The 26,095-nt window shown below is 36.7% G+C and overlaps 1 protein-coding gene across 2 annotated transcripts in view; it reads left to right on the top strand.

The window, feature by feature from the left end:
- Window positions 1-862: 862 nt before the first annotated feature.
- The window catches only part of LOC122032179 (mitochondrial amidoxime reducing component 2-like), a 42,838-nt gene continuing 17,605 nt past the window's right edge, over window positions 863-26,095 (top strand). The window contains exons 1-3 of one of the 2 annotated variants that reach the window (XM_042591438.1): window positions 863-1,061; window positions 20,478-20,627; window positions 21,331-21,507. In XM_042591438.1, the coding sequence (XP_042447372.1) occupies window positions 917-1,061; window positions 20,478-20,627; window positions 21,331-21,507 (472 nt within the window). In that variant the 5' untranslated portion in view covers window positions 863-916. The remainder of the gene's footprint in view (window positions 1,062-20,477; window positions 20,628-21,330; window positions 21,508-26,095) is intronic. The other variant, XM_042591437.1, reaches the window with a different exon arrangement.

The following is a 26,095-nucleotide window of genomic DNA, read 5'->3' as shown; positions in this document are numbered from 1 at the left end:
AATTTGGGACGAAAATCTATTTTCGTCCCAAATTTAAAGATACTATATGGTGTATATTTGCAACAAAATTTGTGATGAAAATTATAGTTCGTCATAAAATTTGGGACGAATTATTTTTTTTTGTTGCAAAATTTAGTAATGACTGATTTGGAACGAATATATTTTTATCGCAAAAAATTTTACGACGAAATTTTTTAGAAAATTCGTCCTTAAAATCCTATTTTTTTTTATAGTGTATAGAATTATTATTATTATTATTATTATTATTATTATTTTTTTTTTTGGTTAAAGTCAAACTTAACCATCAATCTATTACTAACCTTATATAAGTTATGTTTCCTTATTATTCTAATTATTACAATAAAAAATTACTCTAAATTATTTAAAATTACTATATATAAAATATTCTTATATAAATATATTCTTTATCAACCTAATCAAAATTACTCAAACTTAATAAAATTATTTTAATTTAATCAAAATCAATTTAAAATTATTATAGCTCGGTTCAAAAGTCTTTACCAATTGATTTTAGTTAAGTTGGAATGATTTTGGTAAGTTTAAATCATTTTGATTAGAGTAATAAATAAAATGCTAGTATAATATTATTTTGTATAGAGTAATTTTTGATAAGTTGAACTAAAAATTTTTATTTTAATATTTAAATAAAAATATTTTTTGAGATGAACTAAAAATTATAATTTGTTTTTCTTTTCTTTCCTAATTCAGTTTTCTTTTTTTTTTTTTTTTTTTTCTCTTTCAATCTTGCCTTGTTTTCCACGGAAATAATGCTTAATTTTAAGCAGTACGGTATGCGCGCGGAAAGAAGTTCTTATCATGATCCAATGGCTTACAAGGGCACGCCGCAAAAGGTATAAGAAAAAGGTTAAGAAGACGAATCAGTCAGACAAGCGACATGGAGAAGGCCTCTTCGGTTCTGGCTGCTTTGTTTGGGTCGCGGGAGCCTGCAGAAGCCGCTGCCACCGTCACCTCCATCTTCGTCTACCCCATCAAGTCTTGCCGTGGGATCTCCGTCCCTCAAGCTTGCGTCACCTCCACTGGTACTCCCAACTTTTTCATCGAAAAATTGCCTTTTTATCCTCCCTTTTTTACCTCTTCCTGGGAATTAACAGGTCTTGATCTTGAAAGTGAGATAGTTTGACTGCGACTGGTGCTTATACTTCTCTTCTAGCTCTCTTTTGTGGTATTTTTAATTGGTCGAATACGTTGGGGAGACTTTAGTTGTCCATCTTAATCGGTCTTTACTTTGGGTAATTGGGTACCCATCCACCTGAAGACAAAGACTAATAGGATATGTGGTTCTCCTTGATTTTAGTTAATAGACAAATATTTAAGCTAGATACATTCTAATTTGTGTCAGTGATAAGCAAACTGATAATCAGTTTGGATGATTTGCTGTTGTTGTTCTCTTTTGGTTAATATTCATATATAATTGTTTCTTAAACAACGAGGTAGTTATGTTGGGCTCACAAGTGTTTTTGATCCCATCTGTTGGGACTGGAGGCCTTTAGCACCACTTGGTCAAATTTGCCGCCTCAAACTACACACTTGTAGTGTAGACCCAAATTTGATCTTTTTAGAAAGTAGGATCACCACCACCACATGCCCACATTGTGAATCTTCACCTCCCATGGTTGAATAATGAAATCATACGGTAAGAACAAAAATGATTTACCATAGTTCATCATAAGTGTACTTCATAGAGAGATCCCAAATCTATATAAATATGAAAGAAACATCCAATAAGAATTAGATAAAACACTACCATACCTTCTACAAAAGTCCTTTCTATCTACCTTAGACTCCTCTCTAAATACCTGTATGGACAATGATAAAAACCATCACCACTAGCATTTTTCAAACACCAAAAGGCATCTGGAATGCTCCACCTAACCAACTTGTGCACAATCAAAATCTCTCCTATATCATGCTTTAAAAAATCTAAATAATACTAAAATGATTATTTTTGGGCGATTTGATCTGATAGGGTTGCTAGCTAAGTTGGCCAAGTGCATTACATTGCTTGGTAGGGCAACTCAACCTCATCCAAAGCCCAACAAGTATGAAAAAAATGAATTAAAGGAGCACACTCAATATCTTAAATTAACACAAAAGAACTTAAGGGAATGTACACAGTTATTTGTTTGCAAAAGATCTAGATTTATGTATCAAATGTTTGAGATGCTTCCCAATAACATCCCACCAAATATCATAAAACTCTATCGTCGAACCATATGAATTGGAGACTCATTTTTACCCAGTAGGATATTAGCACATCTATCTTCCAAAGAAATTGGTTCACCAAGCAACTCATATTTGGCTGGTTTCCATTTATGATGAGAGTATACAATCAATCTAGACCCTCAAAAACACAAAGGTGAAAAGAACTTTCTGAAATGAGTAAAAAGCGCATCAGCCATTCTGTCATTTGTGATGAGAGTATTCAATCAAGCTAAAGCCTTGGCAAGACAAAGGAGAAAAGAATTTACTGAAATGAGTAAAAAATGCATCAAAGGTGAAAAAGAACTTACTGAAAAGAGTAAAAAGTGCACCAGCCATATCATTGTTGGATGATACTAGAAAAATCACAACCGGTGCTTTGGGTTGTTTGTTTCTATTACAAGACCAAAACGCCAAAAGATCTGTGCTTTTTGAGTGACCCAACTGAGTTTGTAGTGACTTTTGTGAACGTTTCAGTTTGTAATGATGTGAATCCAAAGAGAAAGATATCTCAAGAACCCACAACGAATGGAAGAAGAAAGAAAGAAAGAACTAAATCAATAAGATTGATGAAAAGAACCTCGACTCAATGCTTAGGAAAGCATAAACCTTGGTATAGAAGATGGTAGACGCCACAACCTTGGGATGGAGGTTAATAAGTCTTCGAACGCCACAAGGAAATGCTTGATAAGTTATAATTCAATGAAGAACTAACAAGTGAGAGCCTCACCGTGCTTTAGATTGAAAAATATGTCAAAGATACATGTGTGGTCGTCACCCCATTTATTTATAGCTATAAGGTGACCAAAAAAATCCTAAAAGGCCAAAAGAAAGCACATTTAGTAAATGCCTATGTAGACTACTTAGCTATTTTAAGCTTAAGGCTTTATTACAACCCAAATAAAAGTAGAAATTGAGCATAAATTAAGCCTACATATCCCTACTACATAGACATGAGACTTAAGTGCTAATTTAGCACATCTAAGGTTTGAATTAAGTTGACTATACTGAATGACTTGCTCTTGGTCAAACCTTCTTCAATGGTAGCTTTGGCCTTCACATCTTCAATTAGTACATTAAGTGCTTCCTTCATCTTTCTAGCCTTAGCCCTTGTAATTGGGCCTCTATTGATGCATAATGAATCATCATTAACATCTAGAATGGGTTGATAATGATCCATATGTTGGGTTTTTCGGGCTGCGAAAACCGTTTTTTCGCGTCGCGGAAACCCCGAAACTCCCTAGCCAACGGATCCGTGCGAAGAAAATTTTTTGAAAAAAACATACGAGTACGAGTTTCTACCTAGATCTACTCCTAGATCTACATGAATAAGAGTATTACCCCTGTAGCGAAGCCCTTCGCGTTCCCGCTCGTCCAAATGGTGCCGAATCTCGAAGTTGTCAACGTAGACAACTCTCTATACGTATCCACACGAACACGTAGATGGAAAAATCACACAAAAAAGGTGTGCTAGCACCTTTTGATGATTCGGCCAAGTTGAGGAGGAGAGGGAGAGGGAGAGCTTGAGGAAGAGGATGAAGTGAATTGCCTTAAATGAGAAAATGAATTCACATTCACAACAAAAAGTGGCCGGCCACTTTCCCAAGTGTAAACCCCATTTTTGCATTAAGTGTGGCCATTAAGAGATTTGTAACCTCCATGAGGTGATGTGGAGCATCATCATTGGCCACTTAATGCCAACTCACCAATGAGGTGGCATAAAGTCAAGTCAAACTTGACTCTTCATCTTCCTCTCAAGTCAAGTCAAACTTGATTTAATTTCTCTCATGGTTGATCTAATCCAACCATTTAATTCAAGCCAATTTAATATAATGAATCTAATTCATTTAATTAAATTGATTCAATGAGTCATAATCTAAATTAGACTCATTGAACGCATGAATCAACTTGATTAATTAAATTTCTCTTAATCCAATTTGATTCATGAATGAATCTAATCCTCTTGGTTCATCATATGAACCTAATCTCCATCTAATTGTCCTTAGTGTGTGACCTATAGGTTCTTGTAACGTTGCCCCTAAACCCATTTAGAGCATAAGTAATGAGCGGTGTCTAAGAACACATCATTACTACCCAACGTTACAAGAATGTTGAGATCTAACATCACGACTACTAATTGTGACTCACAATATATGACAAGTGTCCTTCATCCTAGACATCTAGATTGATCATGTACGCGTGGACATGTCGCCATCCTCGACGATCTAAATTTTAACCCAGTAGACTCACTAAATCGAATGAGCTCGATATCTCGTATCGACTTTAGGCGTCGACCACGACTTCGTGGTCTCACTCTATCAAGAATATCGATGTCGCTCCCGTATATAGAAGGATAGATCCCATCTACATCACGTCCCTCTGCATAATTCATTCATACCCAAATCGCTTTATAGTCACCGATTCGGCGTTTAGTACGAAACCAAAGTAACTCCATGTAGGATCCACGTGGTGACTTCAGTCCAAGGTAGAGTCATACTAATAGCGTGAGAGTATATGACACTCATATAACGATCCATGATACTTTCTCATGGCGGTCATTCAATATACATTCTCCATACCCATGTGTCAATTTGATATCTCTATATCCACGACTAGATCAAGTCATGAGTTGATCTACGCTAGTCTTATTGTATCAACATTGTCTGAATCTAATACTCAGAATGATTTAGAGTAGTGTTCCTATATCATCTCACCATCGGTTCAACTAACCGATTGATATAGGTGAGAACCCTCTCAAGGACGTTATTATACTTAGTTTATTCGGCATATGAGTAAGTATAATAACCAAAACAAAACGCCTTTATTTATATAAGAATATGATACAACTGATGAGTCTATAATCTGATCATCAAAGATTGACTCTAGGATTCTAACTAATCTCCCACCAGCATTGGTGCCAATCAAGGTTTTAAGCTGACGACCTAGTGTGACCATCACGTGCTTCCTCTGCGCCAAAGCCTTCGTCAAGAGGATTTGCGATGTTAGCCTCTGTGGGTACTCTGCATATCTCTTCTCTCGATAATCTCTCGAATGAGATGGACGCCGTAGTATGTGTTTGGTCTGTTGGTGCGAGCGAGGTTCCTTCGCTTTGCTTATAGCTCCATTGTTGTCGCGATAGAGCTCAATAGGGTCGATATCGAATCCCAAGTTCAATGATGAACTTGCGGATCCAAATCGCCTCCTTCACGCCTCGCAAATGCATGTACTCGACCTCGTCGTAGAATCACCATCGTGTCTCTTGAACTCTTCCACCACAAAGACCACCATTAATGCAAAATACGAACCCCGATTGCGATCGGTAATCATCCCGATTGGTCTGGAAGCTGCATCACCTTTACAGTTAGCTCATCGTTGCCTCCATATATCAAGAAATATTCTTTAGTCCTTCTTAAATACTTACGAATATTCTCGACCGTTATCCATGACTTTCACCGATCGACTGTATCTGCTCGTCCTCAAAGCATACGAGACATCGGTCAGTACATGGCGAGCGTCGCATACGATAGATCCATGGCCGAGGCATAAGGGATCCGATTCACGCGGTCTCTCTCTCTGAAGAGGGACCTTGAGTCTTGAAAGACTCACGCCACGCGTCTAAACCCTTATCGAGTTCTACGGCAAACCAAGGAGTACCTTGTCGATATATGTACTCGACTTAGGCCAAGCAATCTCTTAGATCTATCTCTAGATATGTTTCTAGAATACGGGATGCTTCACCAAGTCCTTCGTTGAGAAGCAACTCCTTAACCGGTCTTGATCAAGCATAGGGATGTCCTTCCCAATGAGTAGTATGTCATCCACATACAATATGAGGAAGACAACTATACCCTCTACAACCTTCTTGTAGACACAAGACTCATCTTCGTTCTTGATGAAACCAAACTGTTTGATTGCTTTATCGAATCAAAGATTCCAGCTCCGAGAAGCTTGCTTTAGTCCATAAATGGACACTGCTACTCATCTTGTGGATCTCAAAACCCTCGGTTGTGTCAGGCCGACACATCCTCGGCGTTTCATTCGAAATGTGGTTTGATATCCATCCGCCATATCTCATAGTCATGGTATGCTGCAAAGCATGATCCGAATGGACTTAAACATCGCTCTTGGAGAAAATCATAATCAATACCATGAATTCTTGAAACCTTTAGCTACCAAGCGACCCTTATAGATAAGTCCATCCATGCAGCCTTTCTCTTAAAGACCCACTTACACCCATGGTGGGTTTTACCCCTTCGTGGATCAACCAAAGTCCATACTTGGTTGGTGTACACGTGGATTCCATCTCGATCTCACGGTAGCCATTTCTAATCTGGTCTCACTACGATAGGTGGTAGGCTCATCCTATGAGCATAACGTCGTCAGACGAGAGAAATGAGTATCTCTCGGTGACGACGTACCCTATCAGACTAGGTATACTTGAACTGGTTGTTGTTCCTCAACTCTTTGTGGAACAACATCATTCACAACACTTTGTGGTTCCGGTTCAATCGAGTGCTATTGTTCGCATCTTGAACTTCTTCAAGATCGAGCATGCTCTAGTCTTCTGTAAACAAAGTCCCTACAGAAGACCCGATCTTCCGCCACAACCTACCTTGATCGAATGTAAATAATATCCTTAGTTTCCTTGGGATATCCAATAAAGTAACACTTGTCGGTCGGATTTAGGTCCTAACATGCGAGACTTAACGTCGAACGTAAGCCTCACAACCCCAAATCCTCATGAAAGACACCGGCATCTCTCCCGTCCATATCCTATGTGTCTTTATCACGACCTTGGATGGAACTCGGTTGAGTATAAAAGGCTAGTGTCAGAGCCCAAAGGTATGCTCAAGATCCATGTGACTCATCATGATCGTATCATATCTAATAGTGACGATTCCTCCTTTCGGATACACCATTCCACCGTGGTGTTCCAGGAGGAGTGGATAGAATCCCACACGCAGCCAGATAGTCACGGAACTCATGGCTAAGGTATTCTCCACCGATCGGATCAAGTATCTTAATACTCGCCAGTGGTTCAGATTTCATTCTTCGAATTCTTTGAACTTTCAAAGGATTCGACTTATCATCACACATAACCATATCTCAGTTATCGATAAATGTGATGAAGTACCTATAATCTGAATGACGTTGAAAGGGCCACATACATCACCATGTATGAGTCTAACAAATCGGTCGCTCTTTCACTATGTCCGTCTTGCCTAGTAGGCATGACTGCACGTCTCATAAGATTCAAAAATCAAACGAGTCCAAAGCCATTCTTATGGAGTTGGGATAGCGATGTCGTTTATATGACCGAGCGATTGAGATAGGTTTGTTGGTCGTTTGACTTGAACCTCTTGGTATTTATGTTATAGATAGGGTTTTCAAGGTCTAGAATATAGTCCGTTTATCGAGGTGCACTACAATAGAACATATCGTTTAAATAGGCGGAACAACATTTGTTCTTTATTGTAAATGAGAAACCTTTCTTTTCCAAACAAGAAACCGATATAATGTTCTTAGTTAATGCGCACACATAACAATCTACTAACTCTGAGCCCGAGGGCGAGATGAAAGTAAGTCCCTACTGAACCCGTGCTCCATTGCTCACTCGTAGGTCCACCTCGCCTTTTGCCAATGCCTGCTATTTCTCAGTGTGAGAAGCACATCCAGTATCTAATACCCGTGATGTAGAAATAGATGATTGACTTCTATAACATATATACCGTGGAAGTCTCACTGCTTCTTAAGATCCTCAAGTATACCTAGTTCCTCTTCCAGCTCGGTCCGACCGGGCGGTGCGTCATGGCGACCCTCCTTTGGGCTTGCCTTGCCTTTACCCTCGACTTTCCCTTGCCGGGCTTGCCCTTATGTTTACAACCATCGAATAGTGTTGGGCTTAGCCTTCTTAAGGTTCAAATTCAGCAACATCTTAAGCAATGGGCGTTGGCTTGTCGATCTCGGTTCGTATTGTAGTTTAGAGCGAATCGATCGTAGCTATCCTAAGGATTGCAAGATCGGTCGATGGCGACTCTTGGCAGTGGGAACCCGACCTTTGTAGGTTCTCATGCCCAATCATTTGAGTACATACGGGCCACAGAGCCCTGTCGACATCTTGACCAAACAAAGGCCTCGAGATCTCAAATCTCTCATGCCTCGCTACAGTTGCCGAAGATGTTCAACCATATCGTAGCGCCCATTAACTCGTGTTGCTGAAGCTCGAGTTCATGGTCGCGAGCATTAGACAAGACACATCTAATCGTCGTCGATGCTTCAAAGCATCTCTAGCTCAGGCGATGGCGGGAGGAGCCTCCGGGAATGGGCGCCCAACGCGTCTTTACGTTCGGTGAGAACTATTCTCGGGTTCCTGTACCAGGGAAGTTTGCTCCGTTGAGCTTGTCTTCTCAAGAACGATCGCAGAGAAAGTGTTCAGATTGTATTATGAATAGAGTAAAAATGCAGTAAAATAAATATCATATTCTTTTAATCATTTAATTAGGCCTTTAAGTAATGATGCTCCCACCGAATTCTATAATTCATGTGGACAAGATCCACATCATACTAACCTGAGTTAGCTTTGGCTAATCGCCCAAGACTTAGTATGATCGGTGAGGTAACGATTACCAATTACATCTCTACGCAACTCTTGTTTATAGGATCAAAATCCGCGTTTATATTAAAACTCGAGTTAGCTTTGGCCCAGAGTTAATATAAACATGATTTTCATCTACCAACCATTGGATAATGCCTATAGTTAAACTCGATCCAATTGAGTTAACTAGTTACTCAATCTAATTGAGTTGTACTCACCCATGCATTGATAGGCGGGACCAAGATTGTCCCTCCGTACCCTACCAAGATAGTATGTGTTGCTCTGCTTTGGCAGATTCAACAACAACATGCGATCGAGGTAGTGGTAGGTATCACGGCATGGTAGGCATTACGAGTTGTCGCGATTTAGATCTAATCTAAATGATGATGCGTATCATATACTCGATAGATCTAATCTAATCGTTAGGCACTAATTAATTACTTAATTAACTAGCATGCATCACATACACACAAAAGCAATTAATTAAATAATTTTGTGATTATGTCATGACCCTACTACGATTTTCTCAAGCTGAGAAGATCGGATGGTCAACCTAAGGTCAACAACTTCTCAAGCGCCTTCCTTTTGACCACCTTGTGTTGCTCGCGCCTTCCTCGTAACTCCGTCTTGAGTGGACCTTCCACCGCTTCAAAATTTACATTATATTTTGAAACTCGAGTTACATTCGAGTCTAAATCTAATTTACAACCAGAATATAAATAGAGAGGCACGACGCGCAGGTCGTGTATCAAATACAGTACACACAAACACACAAAATGGCACGCAGGCCATATTTTGAATTACAACACAAATTTATCCAATCGAATTGGGTCTTTGGGCCATGACTATCACAAAAATAATATATAATTCGAAATTATATATTTCTATAATTTTCTGTAATTTTCTATAATTTTTACAATTTTTACGAGTACAATTTCCCGGCGGTTCCGTTTAGTGGTTTTCGGGCGCAAACGCGGAACGAATCCCCTTGCGGGGCCAGGGGCAGCGCCCCTACCCGCGATCTAACCATCGCGAGGGTTCCTTTGCGATCTAACAGCGCCTTAGTCAGCTGTCCCAAAAAGTTTTGGGGCGAAACTTGGCCGTTTTGGGAAAAACTTCTCGGTAGTCGAAGCCTACAAGTGTCGAGACACTTGTGCTTCGCTTCTACGAAAAAAATACCCATAAAACTATAAAAATCATAAATTTACAGAATATTACAGAACTGAAAAGTTTTCATAAAACACAAAATAAACTCGTATTCGTCTTCGCACGTAGTTTTGATACCACTGTTGGGTTTTTCGGACGGCGAAAACCGCTTTTTCGCGTCGCGGAAACCCCGAAACTCCCTAGCCAACGGATCCGTGCGAAGAAAAATTTTTGAAAAAACATACGAGTACGAGTTTCTACCTAGATCTACTCCTAGATCTACATGAATAAGAGTATTATCCTTGTAGCGAAGCCCTTCGCGTTCCCGCTCGTCCAAATGGTGCCGGATCTCGAAGTTGTCAACGTAGACAACTCTCTATACGTATTCACACGAACACGTAGATGGAAAAATCACACAAAAAAGGTGTGCTAGCACCTTTTGATGATTCGGCCAAGTTGAGGAGGAGAGGGAGAGGGAGAGCTTGAGGAAGAGGATGAAGTGAATTGCCTTAAATGAGAAAATGAATTCACATTCACAACAAAAAGTGGCCGGCCACTTTCCCAAGTGTAACCCCCATTTTTGCATTAAGTGTGGCCATTAAGAGATTTGTAACCTCCATGAGGTGGCACACACATGTGTTAAACATGATGATGTGACACCTCATCATTGGCCACTTAATGCTAATTCACCAATGAGGTGGCATAAAGTCAAGTCAAACTTGACTCTTCATCTTCCTCTCAAGTCAAGTCAAACTTGACTTAATTTCTCTCATGGTTGATCTAATCCAACCATTTAATTCAAGCCAATTTAATATAATGAATCTAATTCATTTAATTAAATTGATTCAATGAGTTATAATCTAAATTAGACTCATTGAACGCAAATCGAGTCCAACTCAATTAGCTTAATTAGGATTACTCTTAATCCAATTTGATTTATCAAATGAATTTAATCCTCTTGGTTCATCATGAACTAATCTCCATCTAATTGTCCTTGTGTGTGACCATAGGTTTTTGTAGCGTTGGCGATACCCCTAAACCCGTTTAGAGTATAAGTAATGAGCGGTATCTAGCAACACATCATTACTGATGTTACTGAGAACGTTGAGATCCAACATCACCTTGTGACTCCTCACAATATATGACAAGTGTCCTTCATCCTGTACATCTAGATTGATTAATGTGGCGTAGGCATGTGGTCATCCTCGACAATCTAAATCTTGAACCAGTAGACTCACTAAATCGAATGAGCTCGATATCTCATATTGACTCATTTAGGCATGGTGCACTTCGTGGTCTCACTCTATCAAGAATATCGATGTCGCTTCCGTCATATAGAGGGATAGATCCCATCTACATCACTTACATCCCTCTGCGTAAGTTACATATCCGGTAATCGCCTTTATAGTCCCCGATTCTGGTGACGTTTGTGAAACAATCATAACTCCTTATGTAGGGATCCATGGTGACTTCAGGCGAGGACTAGTAGTCGTACTAATAGCACGAGAAAGTATATGACACTCGTTTAACGATCCATGATACTTTCTCATGGCGGTCATTCGATATCATTCTCGATACCCATTGTCGACTTGATATCTATATCCACTTGTGAGATCAAGTCATCGAGTTGACCTACATGCTAGTCTTATTGCATTAACATTGTCCCTGAATGTTAATACTCGACTAGGAATGATTTAGAGTAGTGTTCCCTATATCATCTCACTATTGGTTCAATTAACCGATTGATATAGGTGAGAACCCTCTACTCAAGGACGTTATTATACTTAGTTTATTTGACACCAATACAAGTAAGTATAATAACCAAAACAAAAATGCCTTTATTTATATAAGAATATGATACAATGAGTCTATAATACAATCATCAAATGATTGGCTCTAGGGCTCTAACTAACACCATATCGTTAAATTGTTGCTCTCTTTCTCTGACTCCATCATTCCTCCTTTCCCCAAAAGGATTCACCCTCGAATCTTGATCACCTACATCAAAGGGAGAAAGATCAGAAACATTAAATGTAGCACTCACATTATACTCACCTGGTAAGTCAAGCTTGTATGCATTGTCATTGATTCTAGCAATGACTTGAAATGAACCATCTCCTCGTGGATGCAACTTAGTACGACGTTTAGTAGAGAATCTTTCCTTCCTCATATGAACCCAAACCCAATCTCCGGGTTCAAAGGTCACTTTCTTTTGCCCCCTGTTGGCTTGCGTGGCATATTGTTCAGTTCTCTTTTCAATTTGCAATCGAACTTTTTCATGCAGTTGCCTCACAAACTCAGCTTTTCTAGTACCATCTAAATTGACACGCTAAGAAACAGGCAAAGGTGACAAATCTAAAGGAGTTAAAGGGTTGAATCCATATACCACTTCAAAAGTTGAAAAATTAGTAGTAGAATGCATAGATCTATTATAAGCAAATTCAACATGTGATAAATAATCTTCCCAACCTTTTAAATTCTTTTGAATGATAACTCTCAATAAAGTAGATAAAGTTCGATTTACTACCTCAGTTTGTCCATCTGTTTATGGATGACAAGTTGTAGAAAACAAAAGCTTTGTTCCTAATTTTTCCCATAGTGTCTTCCAAAAGTAGCTTAGGAATTTTGCATCACGATTTGAAACTATGCTCCTCGGTACTCCATGAAGCTGCACAATTTCCCTAAAAAATAGATCCGAAATATGGTTAGTATCATCTGTTTTCCTACAAGGAATAAAATGAGCCATTTTAGAAAATCTGTCCACAACGACAAAAATAGAATCCATACCTCGTTTAGACCTTAGTAGTCCTACAACAAAGTCCATGGAAATATCAACCCAAGGTTCACTAGGAATTTGTAAAGGTGTATACAATCCATGAGGTAAAGATCTAGATTTTGCTTGCTTACATGTAATACACTTCTCACAAAACTTGACTACATCTCGTTTCATGTGTGACCAAAAGAAATGCTCTACCAACACTTCTGGAGTTTTTCTTACTCCAAAATGTCCCATTAGTCCCCCACCATGAGCTTCTTGGATTAATAATTCCCTTAATGAACAATTAGGGACACACAACCTATTCACTCTAAAAAGAAATCCCACATGCCTATAAAACTTCCTAAATACAGCATGTTCACAGACATCAAACATATTTCCAAAGTCATGATCATTAGAATGTAGATCTTTAATGTATTCAAATCCTAACAATTTAGTGTTCAAAGTAGAGATCAAGATATACCTTCGAGACAAAGCATCTGCAACAATGTTTTCCATACCTTGTTTATATTTGATCACATAAGGGAATGATTCAATAAACTCCACCCATTTTGCATGACGTTTATTCAACTTACTTTGGCTCTTCATATGCTTCAACAATTGATGGTCAGTGTGAATGACAAACTCTTTGGACCACAAGTAATGCTGTCAAGTCTCTAAAGCCCTCACCAATGCATACATCTCCTTGTCATAAGTTGGATAGTTCAAAGATGCTCCGCTAAGTTTCTCACTAAAATAAGCAAGAGATCGACCTTCTTGTATTAACACAACTCCAATACCTATTCCTGATGCATCACACTCAATTTCGAAAGTTTTAGCAAAGTTAGGTAATGCAAGTAATGGTGCAGAACTTAGCTTCTCCTTAAGTAAGTTGAAAACTGAAACTTGTTCACTATCCCAATGAAACCCAACATTCTTTTTAACAACTTCAGTTAAGGGTGCAGCTATAGAACTAAATTTTTTAACAAACCTCCTATAGAAACTTGCCAACTCGTGAAAGCTATGTACCTCAGTTATCGTTTTTGGTGTTGGCCACTCACGAATTGCCTTAACATTTTCTTCATAAACTGCTATTCCCTTAACACTAACAATATAACTAAGAAACTCTATTTGACTAGTGCAAAAAGAACATTTTTGAAGGTTAGCATACAATTTTTCATTTCGCAAAATAAGTAGAACTTTTTATAAATGATTGACATGCTCATCTAAATTCTTACTATAAATCAAGATGTCATTAAAATATACTACAACAAAGTTCCCAATATAAGCACACAAAATATGGTTCATTAATCTTATGAAAGTACTAGGTGCATTAGTTAGCTCAAATGACATGATTAACCATTCGTACAAATCATACCTAGTCTTAAAAGCAATTTTCCATTCATCTCCCTCACGCATACGAATTTGATGATAGCCAGACTTCAAATCAATTTTAGAGAAAATGCAAGAATCATAGAGTTCATCTAGTATATCATCTAATCTAGGAATAGGATGACGATACATTACCGTAATTTTATTGATAGCCCTGCAATCAACGCACATTCTCCAAGTTCCATCCTTCTTAGGCACAAGCAAAACAGGTATTAAACAAGGACTCAAACTTTCTCGGACGTACCCTTTTCTCATCAACTCTTCAACTTGCTTTTGAAGCTCCTTCATCTCCATAGGATTGCTCCTATAAACTGGTTGATTGAGAATGACTGCTCCTAGGATGAAGTCAATTTAGTGCTCTATTCACCTAAGTGGTGGCAATCCATCAGGAACTTCTTCAGAAAATACATCATCAAATTCCTGCAAAAGAGATTTAACAACACTAGGCAAAGAAGGGTTAATATTGTTAGTGTTGAAATAAGCCTCCATGTACAAAAGTATAATCATCGGCTGTTGAGAATAAAAAGCTCTTTTAACCTCTCTTTCTTTTTCATAAAAACTCCCTTTTTTACTCTCTTGCTCTATTTTTTTTTTTTGTTTCTTTTTCATTCTTTTTTTCACTACTCTCATCCTCACTTTTTCTTTTCTCACACTCCTTTTCTTTTTCATTTTTTTTCTCTCACAATCTTTTCTTTTTTCACTCTCTTTTTTTATCCTCAATTGATTTTCATATACTTGCTTAGGAGTTAATGGTACAAGAGTTACAAGTTTACCATGCATCTTAAAAATATATTTATTTATGAAGCCATCGTGCATGACCCTCCTATCAAATTGCCATGGTCTACCTAAAAGCAAATGACTTGCATGCATTGGTACTACATCACAAAGAACATCATCATGATACCTATCCACCAATGGATAATGAAACCAACACTTGCTTAGTGACCTTAACTTCCCCGCGATCATTCAACCATTGTAGTTTATAAGGTCTAGGATGTTTAGTGGTAGGTAAGCATAATTTCTCAACCAAGATAGTACTAGCAACATTAGTGCAACTTCCCCATCTATAATCATACTACATACCTTGTCTTTGATGTGGCAACGGGTATGAAATATGTTGTCTCGTTGTTCTTCATCTTCTTCCTTCACTTATACATTTAGAGCACACCTAGTGACAAGGGTTTCACCTTCGACGGGATACTCTTCTACATCACTTTCCATTAATGGTGGCACGACATTATCATCTTTGGACTCACTCTCAGTTTTAATATCACCATTTTCTTTCAAAAGCATAATTCTTTTGTTTGGACATTGTGAAGCAATATGTCCTCTTCCCAAACATTTAAAGCATTTAATATCTCTATTTCTTGAAGATTGGATAGGTTCTTTACTTTTGACCAATGGAGAACCAGCATCTTTATTCTTCAAAAACTCAGTCTTACTCTTTGATGCAAATTTATAATCTCTTTTGTTCCAACTAGATTTCCAAGTGGATGAATTTTGACCATGCTTGATTGAACCCTTCCTTTTGAGTTGCCTTTCAATTTTCATGGACATATGCACAATATCTTCCAGCTCCATATAATGTTGCAACTCCACTACATTTGCAATTTCTGAATTCAAACCTTGTAAAAATCATGGTTGCTTCTCGGTCCTCCTCCACATTGGCTCGAATCATGGCAATCTCCATCTCCTTGTGATATTCCTCTATAGTTTTGGATCCTTGGGTTAGACTTTGTAGTCGTTGGTACAAATCTCGATAGTAATGTGATGACACGAACCTCTTTCTCATAATAGATTTCATCTCTTCCCAAGTGCCAATGGGTCTCTCGTTGTTTCTTCTCATGCTTAGAATAATTTGATCCCACCAAATAATATCATAATCAATAAATTCAACAGCAGCTAGTTTTACCTTCTTCTCTTCTAGTTGTGACAATCAAACACTAATTCAACTTTCTTTTTCCACTCTAAATATACGTCTGGATCGCTTTTGCCTTGAAATGAAAGAATCTTCATCTTGATATTTCCCAAGTTTCTATCAATATAATCATTTATTCTTTCTTTTCTACCACCAATTCTAGCATGACCAGATCTGCCACTAGAAATTCTATCATCAATGTCCTGATACGCCATCATCATCATCATCATCATCATTGTTATCATCACGGTTATATTGCCTTGAATTTCATATAGGAATTCTACCCGTTGACTATTTTGCAATCTCGAAATTACAGCATCTTGTCTCTCTAATCTGACGAGGATTTGATTGAATCTGATTTCCATGCATTCCAAGTGTTGTCTCAAGACTTATTGTTTAAGTGTTTCTCTCGGTCTTGCTTCCTCTCAACTTTTCGCCATTAATGCAATCTGTTGACACTCAATCACTCAACTCACTAATGTAGCTCTTTAAAGACTTAGAATGGTGGCAATTTCCCTATAAGCGTTCGTTGACTAATTTAAACTCCCAAGGATATTAGGATAAAAGATAGGAATTGATATAAAAATACAAGTTGTAGAATTGAAAACTGATATTAAGGACTGCTTAAATGGAAAATACGGAATTGGAAAATGCAAGTATAATAGGCAAGACTTTAAAGAAAATACAGAATTGGAAAATGCAAGTATACTAGGCAAGATTTTAAAGGAGATGCGGAGTATACTAGACAAGACTTTAAAGAAAATATGGAATTGGAAAACGCAAGTATACTAGGCAAGACTTTAAAAGAGATGCGGAGTGATATGGGTTATGATAAGTGGACCCTTTTGTAGGAGAAGGAAAGGTGATAATAAAGACAAGGGAGGTTGAAAAGGGCGAGATAAGGGACCGCTCGGAGAAAGTTGGATCCGACAAGGGGGTCGCTACGTACATGGCAGACAGAGACAGATCGGACGTAATAGATCGGCCGATCATGTAAGACCGGCCGAAAAAAACCGACCGAGTATGTTTGGTCGGTCGGATATAAAGGATCGACCCGGTGTAAAGAAAGTTCAACCTTAGGTAGTCTGGGATGTGGCAAAGTCACTCGAGTATATGAGTTGGGTAAGCAAAGACCGATCGAGCACAGGTGCTCGACCGAGCATACGTGATCGACCAAACATAGAGAGTCGACCGAGTGTAAAAGTTCTTAGCCTTGTACACAATAGACAGAGATCGGACGAACGTAATATACCGATCAAGCCTATAAGTTCGGCGGGCAAAGGCTAATCGGGTTCCATAGACCGGCTGAACACAGATACATTTAGTCTCATATAACCCTTAGCCTATAACTGACTAAAGGAAGGGTTATTGGGTAATAGTGCCTCCATAAGCCCGATTGGGTTGTCTTGGTTAATGATGTAGGGTTGGTTACTCTCAACAGACCGTCCGAGCATGTGAGTTCGGTAGCTATTCTGAAGGTCTATACACACCCGACTGATTAGTCTCGGTCCATAAGGCAAGACCGGCCGAGCGTAATAGATCAGCCGAGCGCAGAAGTATTTAACGACATATGGTTGACCGAAGGAAGGGTTAAAGGGCAATGGTGCCTTTATATATCCGACCGATCAATCTCGGTTGGCAAGGTATGACCGCCCAGGTTCAATAGACAGGTCGAGTATAAGAAATAGATCGAACATAAAGGTTTTCAACCTTACATAGTCTCTGGCATATTTATAATGAAGTCTTAGTCGGGTATAAATAACCGGTCGAGTATAGAATGCCGACTGAGACTAGTGTAGACAGAAGATATTTCTCATATATGCAAAACAAGCTTATGTGGCTAACCCTGTATATGTAACAAGTGAACCATAACAATTTATAAACATATGATAGCTTAATCAATTTGGCGGCAAATATCTTCTAGAATTCTTCGCAGGTATGCTAAACGACAAAGAAGGTATATCTGGGGTAAGAAAAAGATTCTTTAAATTATTATTGCAGTTCTAGCTTACATCATCTCTTAACAAACTTTAACAAACCGGGATCCATCTTATGACTGTGGAGGTTAGATGAGGTGGAATAAAAAGGGAAATCCTCTCTATTGGCAAGGTACGCAAGCATACACATTGCATCCAAATCAAATCCTAATTTTCATACTTGCTTCTTCTTCTTCTCGCCGGAGACTAATTTAAGCGTCGGAGGGCCTAGCCAGGGATTCCCACCCCAGTCTTAGGTCACTAACGCTTTGTCGGTTGGTCTTATCGTGTGCAGGAAGATGAGATCATCTCATCCATTGGATTGCAGAGTTTTTGCTGATCCCCGGAGTCACCTCGTCGGAATTCCTTTTTGCGAGGTATTATTCATAGGTCCGCTTTAGTTTTCTCGGATCGATTGTTTCGTATCAGAGCATCGGTAAGGTCCGCTGTGGGTTTCTCGGATCTATCCCCGTCTATTGATATTAGAGTTATTATACATCACCACTCATTGTCGCCCGGTGCTTCATCACGCAAGCTCTCAGACAGGATCACGGAGTATGCTAGGCAAAACTTTAATGAAAGATGTGGAATTGGAAAACGCAAGTATACTAGGCAAGATTTTAAAGGAGATGCGGAGTATACTAGGCAAGACTTTAAAGAAAATACGGAATTGGAAAATGCAAATATACTAGGCAAGATATTAAAAGAAATGCAGAATTGGAAAATGCAAGTATAGAAATAACAATTCTCTATACCCACATTTTTTTTTTAATTTTCGGCCCTTTTTTTTTTGCTGAAAATATTTTTTTCTTTTTTTTTGAATTTCTATCTTGTTTTTTTGTTTTTTTTTTGCTGAAAATATATATATGTTTTTTTGAATTTTGGTTTTTTTTTATAGCAACAAGACGACTAAAAACTCACTAAAATTGAGATGATAGCAATAAGTAGATAATGTTGAACAAAATAAACAAATATTCAAGCACAAAAGAAAAATGATAACGAAATCGATTTAGAAAAACCAAGGCTCTGATACCAAATGATGTGAATCCAAAGAGAAAGATATCTCAAGAACCCACAACGAAGGGAAGAAGAAAGAAAGAAAGAACTAAATCGATAAGATTGATGAAAAGAACCTTGACTCAATGCTTAGGAAAGCATAAACCTTGGTATAGAAGATGGTAGACGCCACAACCTTGGGATGGAGGTTGATAAGTCTTCGAACGCCACAAGGAAATGCCTTGATAAGTTCTAATTCAATGAAGAACTAACAAGTGAGAGCCTCACCGTGCTTTAGATTGAAAAATATGTCAAAGATATATGTGTGATCGTCACCCCATTTATTTATAGCTATAAGGTGACCAAAAAAATCCTAAAAGGCCAAAAGAAAGCCCATTTAGTAAAAGCCTATGTAGACTACTTAGTCATTTTAAGCTTATGACTTTATTACAACCCAAATAAAATTAAAATTGAGTCTAAATTAAGCCTACATATCCCTACTACATAGACATAAGACTTAAGTGCTAATTAAGCTCATCTAAGGTTTGAATTAGGTTGACTATGCCGAATGACTTGCTCTTGGTCAACCCTTCTTCAATGGTAGCTTTGACCTTCACATCTTCAGTTAGTACATTAAGTGCTTCATTCATTTTTCTAGCCTTAGCCCTTGTAATTGGGTCTCCATTGATGCATAATGGATCATCATTAACATCTAGAGTGGGTTGACAATGATCCATATCGTTAGCTTGTTGCTCTATTTCTTTGACTCCATCATGTAAGACCTAAGTTGTTTTGAACGCATACCTCAACATTGAAACCCTACTATTTGATAATTAAAACAAACCCTGAGCATTATTTGTTCACCCTTTCCTTGTAACCCTTGCCCACCTCCCAAATTATGCACACAAATCCCATTTCCCAATTTATACTTTATATAAAAAATATTTTATGTTGATATACATAACAATATTCTCTGCTTGATTTGTTTTTAATCTTATATGATGCATTAGAGGCATATTAATGGTTTTTTATTTGTTTATTTCTGTGCCATTTTAATATTAAATATGTTATTTGTATATTATTTAAATAAACAATGTTGCATTCGTAACCTATTCTTCTATTTTATTTTGATAACTATGCTTAAAGCACGATTGTGTGCATAAACTACTACTGTGGTATGATAAATTCTATTCCAGATACTGAAATCAATTTGCTGTATGTTACAAGTAAAGCAACCAATAAGGTTCCAAACTACTTAGTTTATTTCTGGGCACAGAATTTTGTATTAGTTGTTAATCTCAGTAAAGAACTCAAAATGATTATTACAATTGATATATTGTGAGCTAGCGTTCATAAATTTTGATACTCCCAAAATTTCTTCTAATCAATTTGGTGAACTTATGGTAGAGATACAATTGATTATCTATGTTCGTCCTTGATTTTCTTCATTCTCTGTAGGACTTCAGTGGGATCGGCAGTGGCTGGTTGTGAACTCAAAAGGAAGGGCATATACTCAAAGAGTTGAGCCAAAGCTTGCTTTAGTTGATATAGAGCTGCCAATGGATGCATTCAAGGATAATTGGGAGCCAACTGATCTCTCATATATGGGTGCATCATACTTGTCTCTATGTTGATTTTGTTGTTTTGATACTTAAAAGTTCTAGCATTGGATGACCAATACTAAGAGAATGTATAGTGTCTTTTGTTTTACATTTGTTGATTAGCTAATGTGACCCAAGTGTGCCAAATAACAGAGAGCCTTTGTAAACCTGTTCATACAAGTCAACCATCATTTTTTTTAAAGACATGTTTAGGACCTCAAGCTTTGGTGCATAATTAAAAAAGCCTACACAAGCATGTTAGCTTGAGAAGTTTGTAATGTAAGAGACTATCATATGCCTCTCGGGAAGCACAGTCTTGATGGAACTAGTGGAAGTGTTCCAAAGATTAGATGGGTGGTTCTATAAATAAAACCTATATTATATGTATATGCTCTGTCCTTTATTAGCACCCCATGTACAACCCGTAATATTCCATTTTAGTTCATTATGTGGCTTATTTAATTTATGAAAACTTGTGTGTGTGTGTGTTCATTGTAATCACATTTCCATTTCTCCCTGTTCCTTTAGCATGGCTATGGCTATCTATAAATATCTTGCTTCAAAAACTATCAAGTAGATATGAATGCACATGTTTCATTTATAATTTTCATTGTTATTTTCAGAAATTATCTTTTCATAGAAAAAAAGTAACACATTCTCTTATCATCCATGGTCCGCTCTATTTTTCATCTTGATTACATTTTCTGCAGTTATAAAAGCTCCTGATATGGAGGCACTGAGGATTCCTTTGAATAAAAAGTGTGCCGCAGTTGATGACATATCTGTTTGGGAATGGTCGGGTTCTGCACTCAATGAAGGAAATGAAGCATTTGAGTGGTTTACGAAGTACCTAGGGAAACCAAGCCGTCTAGTGCGTTTCAACACTGGTAATTGTTTTATGGTGATCTTTCTATTGTTCTCATGATTATATTATTTAATTTTACTAATTTTTGTTGCTAAGATAAATTAAGATTAGGAGGATTTATCATAACGAGGGAACCAAGATATCTTTTTCGCATCTTGCTCCTTTCTAGCCTGCATGGATAAGATTACTAGTCTCTTCTTTAGGTGCCTCAGTTTACCAAGTTACTCTGCATGTGTTATGTTAACTAGATTAGAAACGTCCATTGTTTTTTTTAATTTTTATTTTTTTTTACATATATATCCAAGCATGCGGAGGTCCCGAATCATAATTGCACTTACAACCATAACATACTCCCAATTTAACTAAATCATTTAAATAGTTCTTAACCCAAATAACTACTAGTAACATTTGGTACTGGTCATATAATCCCAGAACTTATTCTTCGAAAAAAAACATTTAACTAATGCAGAAACTAAACTGAAAGGTCTTCGGGTTATACTGCCATCGCCCGAGCTGGCTCACTGGTCATTGCCCCTCATTCGTCCCATTATCTGAAATAGTTAAAATCTGTGAGTCGAGAGACTAAGCATATTCCAAATCGTGTTAATATACTAAGAAAAACACATGCTAGATAACTTAGGACTTGCCTACTGGCATCTCATGAACATAAGCATAGGCATTAGCATAAGCACGTAATAGACTTAATCATGAGCACATACATACAACCATTAACATAATCACGTAGGGTTGGTGAGCTCTCGGGCTAAGGACACTGGTAAACCACATAGATTTGGTGAGCTCCCAAGTTAAGGACATCGGACACACTCAACCACATAGATTTGGTGAGCTCCCGGGGTAAGGACACCGGACACACTCAACCATGTTCATTACATAAATATGGACGTAATTGTAGTCATGCATCTAACATAAATTTGATCACTACTTGAACATGGACATAATTATAAATCTTTACATAAACATTCAAATTCATAACATAAGCTTAAGCATAGGCTTGTGCATCAACATAGCATGAATATGCATAGCAACTTAAACATGACATAATTGTAAATCTAAAAATAAACATGCAAATTCATATCATACATATAACCTACTAAACTATCATGATGTAAAGCAAGAGTAAGCACAAGCACATTAAGCAATTTATGAAACTTATAAGTTCTAGGAGTTAACATGGTATCATCTTCCAAATAAACAAAAGAGCATAGGAATCTATAAAATCCAAACCTTGCTAATTATAGGAACTAACATGGTATCATCTTCTAAACAAATAGCTTAAGAACCTATAAAATCCTAAACCTATAAATTTATAGGAGCTAACATGATATCACCTTCTAAAACAAAAGAACTTAAGAATCTATAAAATCCGAAACTTACAAATTTCTAGGAACTAATCTGGTATCATCTTCTAAAACAAATGAGCTTGAGATTTTATAAAATCAGCAACTTCTAATATTTCGAGACTAATATAACATGTAAGCAATGGTAATAACATGAAGCAAACATGTAAAGTAATATTATCAAATAACCTATAAAATCAGTGAATAAAACTCTTCTTAAATAAATCCGAAATTTAAAATTCCTACACTACAATTTGAGCATGCAAAGTTCTCTATCTTCTAAGGGTAATACATAGGGAGCATAAAGCAATTGTGAAGTTATCATCAAGATGAATAACCCCTAAAATTAGTGAATAAAACCAAATCCTTTACAATCCAAATCCACACCAAATTGTAGAACTAGCTAAAATAAACACAAGTAGAGAACATGCACAAACTTGTAAAGCAAAAACATGATGGAGAATCATTAAAATTTAGTGATGAACTACTATCTGAAAAACAGAATTTAAACTCACAACTAAAGAATCCGAACTCCTCAACTTTTAGAACCCATTTAGAGCATCAAAACTATTGTTGCTATCAACTAGAATAAGTAAAGAACAATACATCATGGAGGGAACTCCTAAAAACAATGAATATGAACATGAGGGTGGCTGAATTCCATCATTTAATAAAAACCAATTAGTGCATCAAAACTTGCTAACTTTCAAGTAGAGGTGAGAAATGAACTTAAACCATGATACCGTCTTCTTAAAATGGAAAGGGCATCAAGAACTATAAGATCCGAATTTCATAAATTATAGAAACTAACTAAAATATAATTCGAGTAGGGAACATGCCTTTAGTCTTTAGTTACCAATTCCCTCTTCTTTGTTTTCCCTTGGAGCTCTACGGTGGAAGAACAATGGAGAGGGGGAGCATCTTAGGGCACGGAAAAACATAAGAAGATGGAGCTTTTGAAGGTAGGGTTTTTTAAAAAAAGTTAGAAGCTGAGGACTTGGTCTCTCTTTTCATTCTCCTACAAGAAAAAGAAACACTGGACCTAGTCTTATTGAAATTATCACATAGTAAATTTAAGAAAACGTTTAAATTTTATCAACTAAGTTATATAAATTTTTATACATATGGGTCATAAATTTTTTTTATAGACTTACTGAGCCACATATATATTTTGTATCTTATTATTTTTCTTAATATAATTAATTAATCCAATTTTCATAACTGTATAAACTCTTAAATTAAATCTAAACTAATCAAATAAATCCTCTTAATTGAACCATTGGGTTTTCGGACACTACAACATCATTTCATCTCAACCACTTTATTGTCAACAATATAAATTTTCTTTTCAATATCTCCTTGTAGTTAATAGTTGGCAATATTGATCTTGCACTTGATCTTAGAGATGTTTTCCATTGTTCTTTTCAGATTTTGGATTTGGGTGTTGGCTTATCAAAAATTCATAATATTCCAAAAAGTATTAATTATCAGCCTGTGCTGGTGAAGGGGACTCGGTTGTTGGTGTTGAGTTGGATAACAAGGAATGGAAATGGAATTAGTCTTAACAAAGCTTTAGCTATTGTTGAAGTGGTAGCAGGATAAGTGATGTGGCAACACATGTAGTTAGCATTGGTAGAAGTGGACACACCAACTAAGCATGTCGGTGCTATTGGAAGTGTAATTATATATTGGTAAATATCATTTTGGTGTAGTGTTTAAAATGAAAGACAACCAATAGATTCTAGAATTAGAAAAATTGAATCAATTTGGGTAGAGGGAGACCAATGAGCACTCTATCTAATGGCATTAAAAGTTATTTGAAATATTACCGGTAGAGTTGAATGAAGTGATGAGATTCATGGAGCCGCCTCAAAGGAGTTGGGATTAATAGGGCTTAATGATAATGATTTTTTTTTAAAGGATATATATAGCTATCTATTTGTTCTCAGGGATGAGTAAGAGAGCATGGGAGAGGAAGAGAGAAATGTACAAAAGGGGAAAAAAACTATTATTTTTCATGTGTTTTTCTTATCCTTCTTTTAGAGGTGTTAGTGTACCATATATTAAAGATATGTACGAGGATATAACGACAAAATTGAAGATTTCAAGTAGATTAACTGAAGCATTTCCATAAAAATAGAGTTAATCTTATTTTTTATACTAATCATGGACGAACTCATTGACACATTCAAGGCACAGTACCATAATGTATGTTGTTTGTAGATGACATTGTTTTGTTTTATGAGGCGCGTGAAGGAGTAAATACTAAATTCGAATCTTGACGAGAAATACTAGAAGTGAATTATAAAATAGATAGCTAAAGTGAGAGAGAGGAAGATAAAAGATCTTATCCAAATAAGATGTATTAAAGATGAATGCAATATGGTACTAGTAAATGTGGAGAAATAAAAAAGCGGTGGAAGAACTATTTTCACTCATTTTTTAATAAAGGTTTAGGTGACAAATTTAATTGTATACAAATTTAATTATTTAATGTATAATTCACTTCAGAAGTAGAACCAACTTTAAATATGATGCAAAATGGAAAAATCGTTAGAGCAAATGATATTCTGATAGAGGTATGAAAGTGCTTAGGAAAACAAGATATTGAATAACATACAAAATTATTTAATATGATGTTGAAAATGAAAAAAATGTCTGATGGAGGGTAAGTACTCTAGTTTCCTTATATAAGAAAAAGGGAGACGTAGAAAATTGTACAAACTATAGGGGTACTAAACTAATGGGTCATATAATAAACTTTGGGAAAAGTAATAGAAAAAAGATTAAGGAAGGAGGCCATGATGATCGAAAAATAATTTGAATTCATGCCTGTAAGGTTGATAATAAAAGTTATACATCTTCTCAAGTAACTAATTAAAAAATTTCGAATGCAAAAACAAGATCTATATATAGTATTCATCGACTTAGAAAAAACTTATGATAGAGTCCTATGGAGAATTTTAGAAAAGAGAAGTGTTAGCGTAGCATATATTGAACTAATTAAGGATATGTATGAGGATGTAATGACCAGTGAAGATTTCAAGCGGATTAACTAAAGCATTCCAAATAAAGATGGGGTTATCAAGGATCAATTCTAAATCTCTATCTTTTTACATTAATCATGAAGGAACTGACTTGACACATTCAAGACACAATACGTATATATTGTTTGTAGATGATATTGTTTTGACAAATGAGATATGTGAAAGAGTAAATTCTAAACTAAAATCTCAATGGAAAATACTAGAA

Source organism: Zingiber officinale, chromosome 11A (genome assembly GCF_018446385.1).
Source record: "Zingiber officinale cultivar Zhangliang chromosome 11A, Zo_v1.1, whole genome shotgun sequence".
NCBI lineage: Eukaryota > Viridiplantae > Streptophyta > Magnoliopsida > Zingiberales > Zingiberaceae > Zingiber > Zingiber officinale.
The sequence above is the reverse complement of the archived record's forward strand: the minus strand, read 5'-3'. Positions and strand labels throughout refer to the sequence as shown.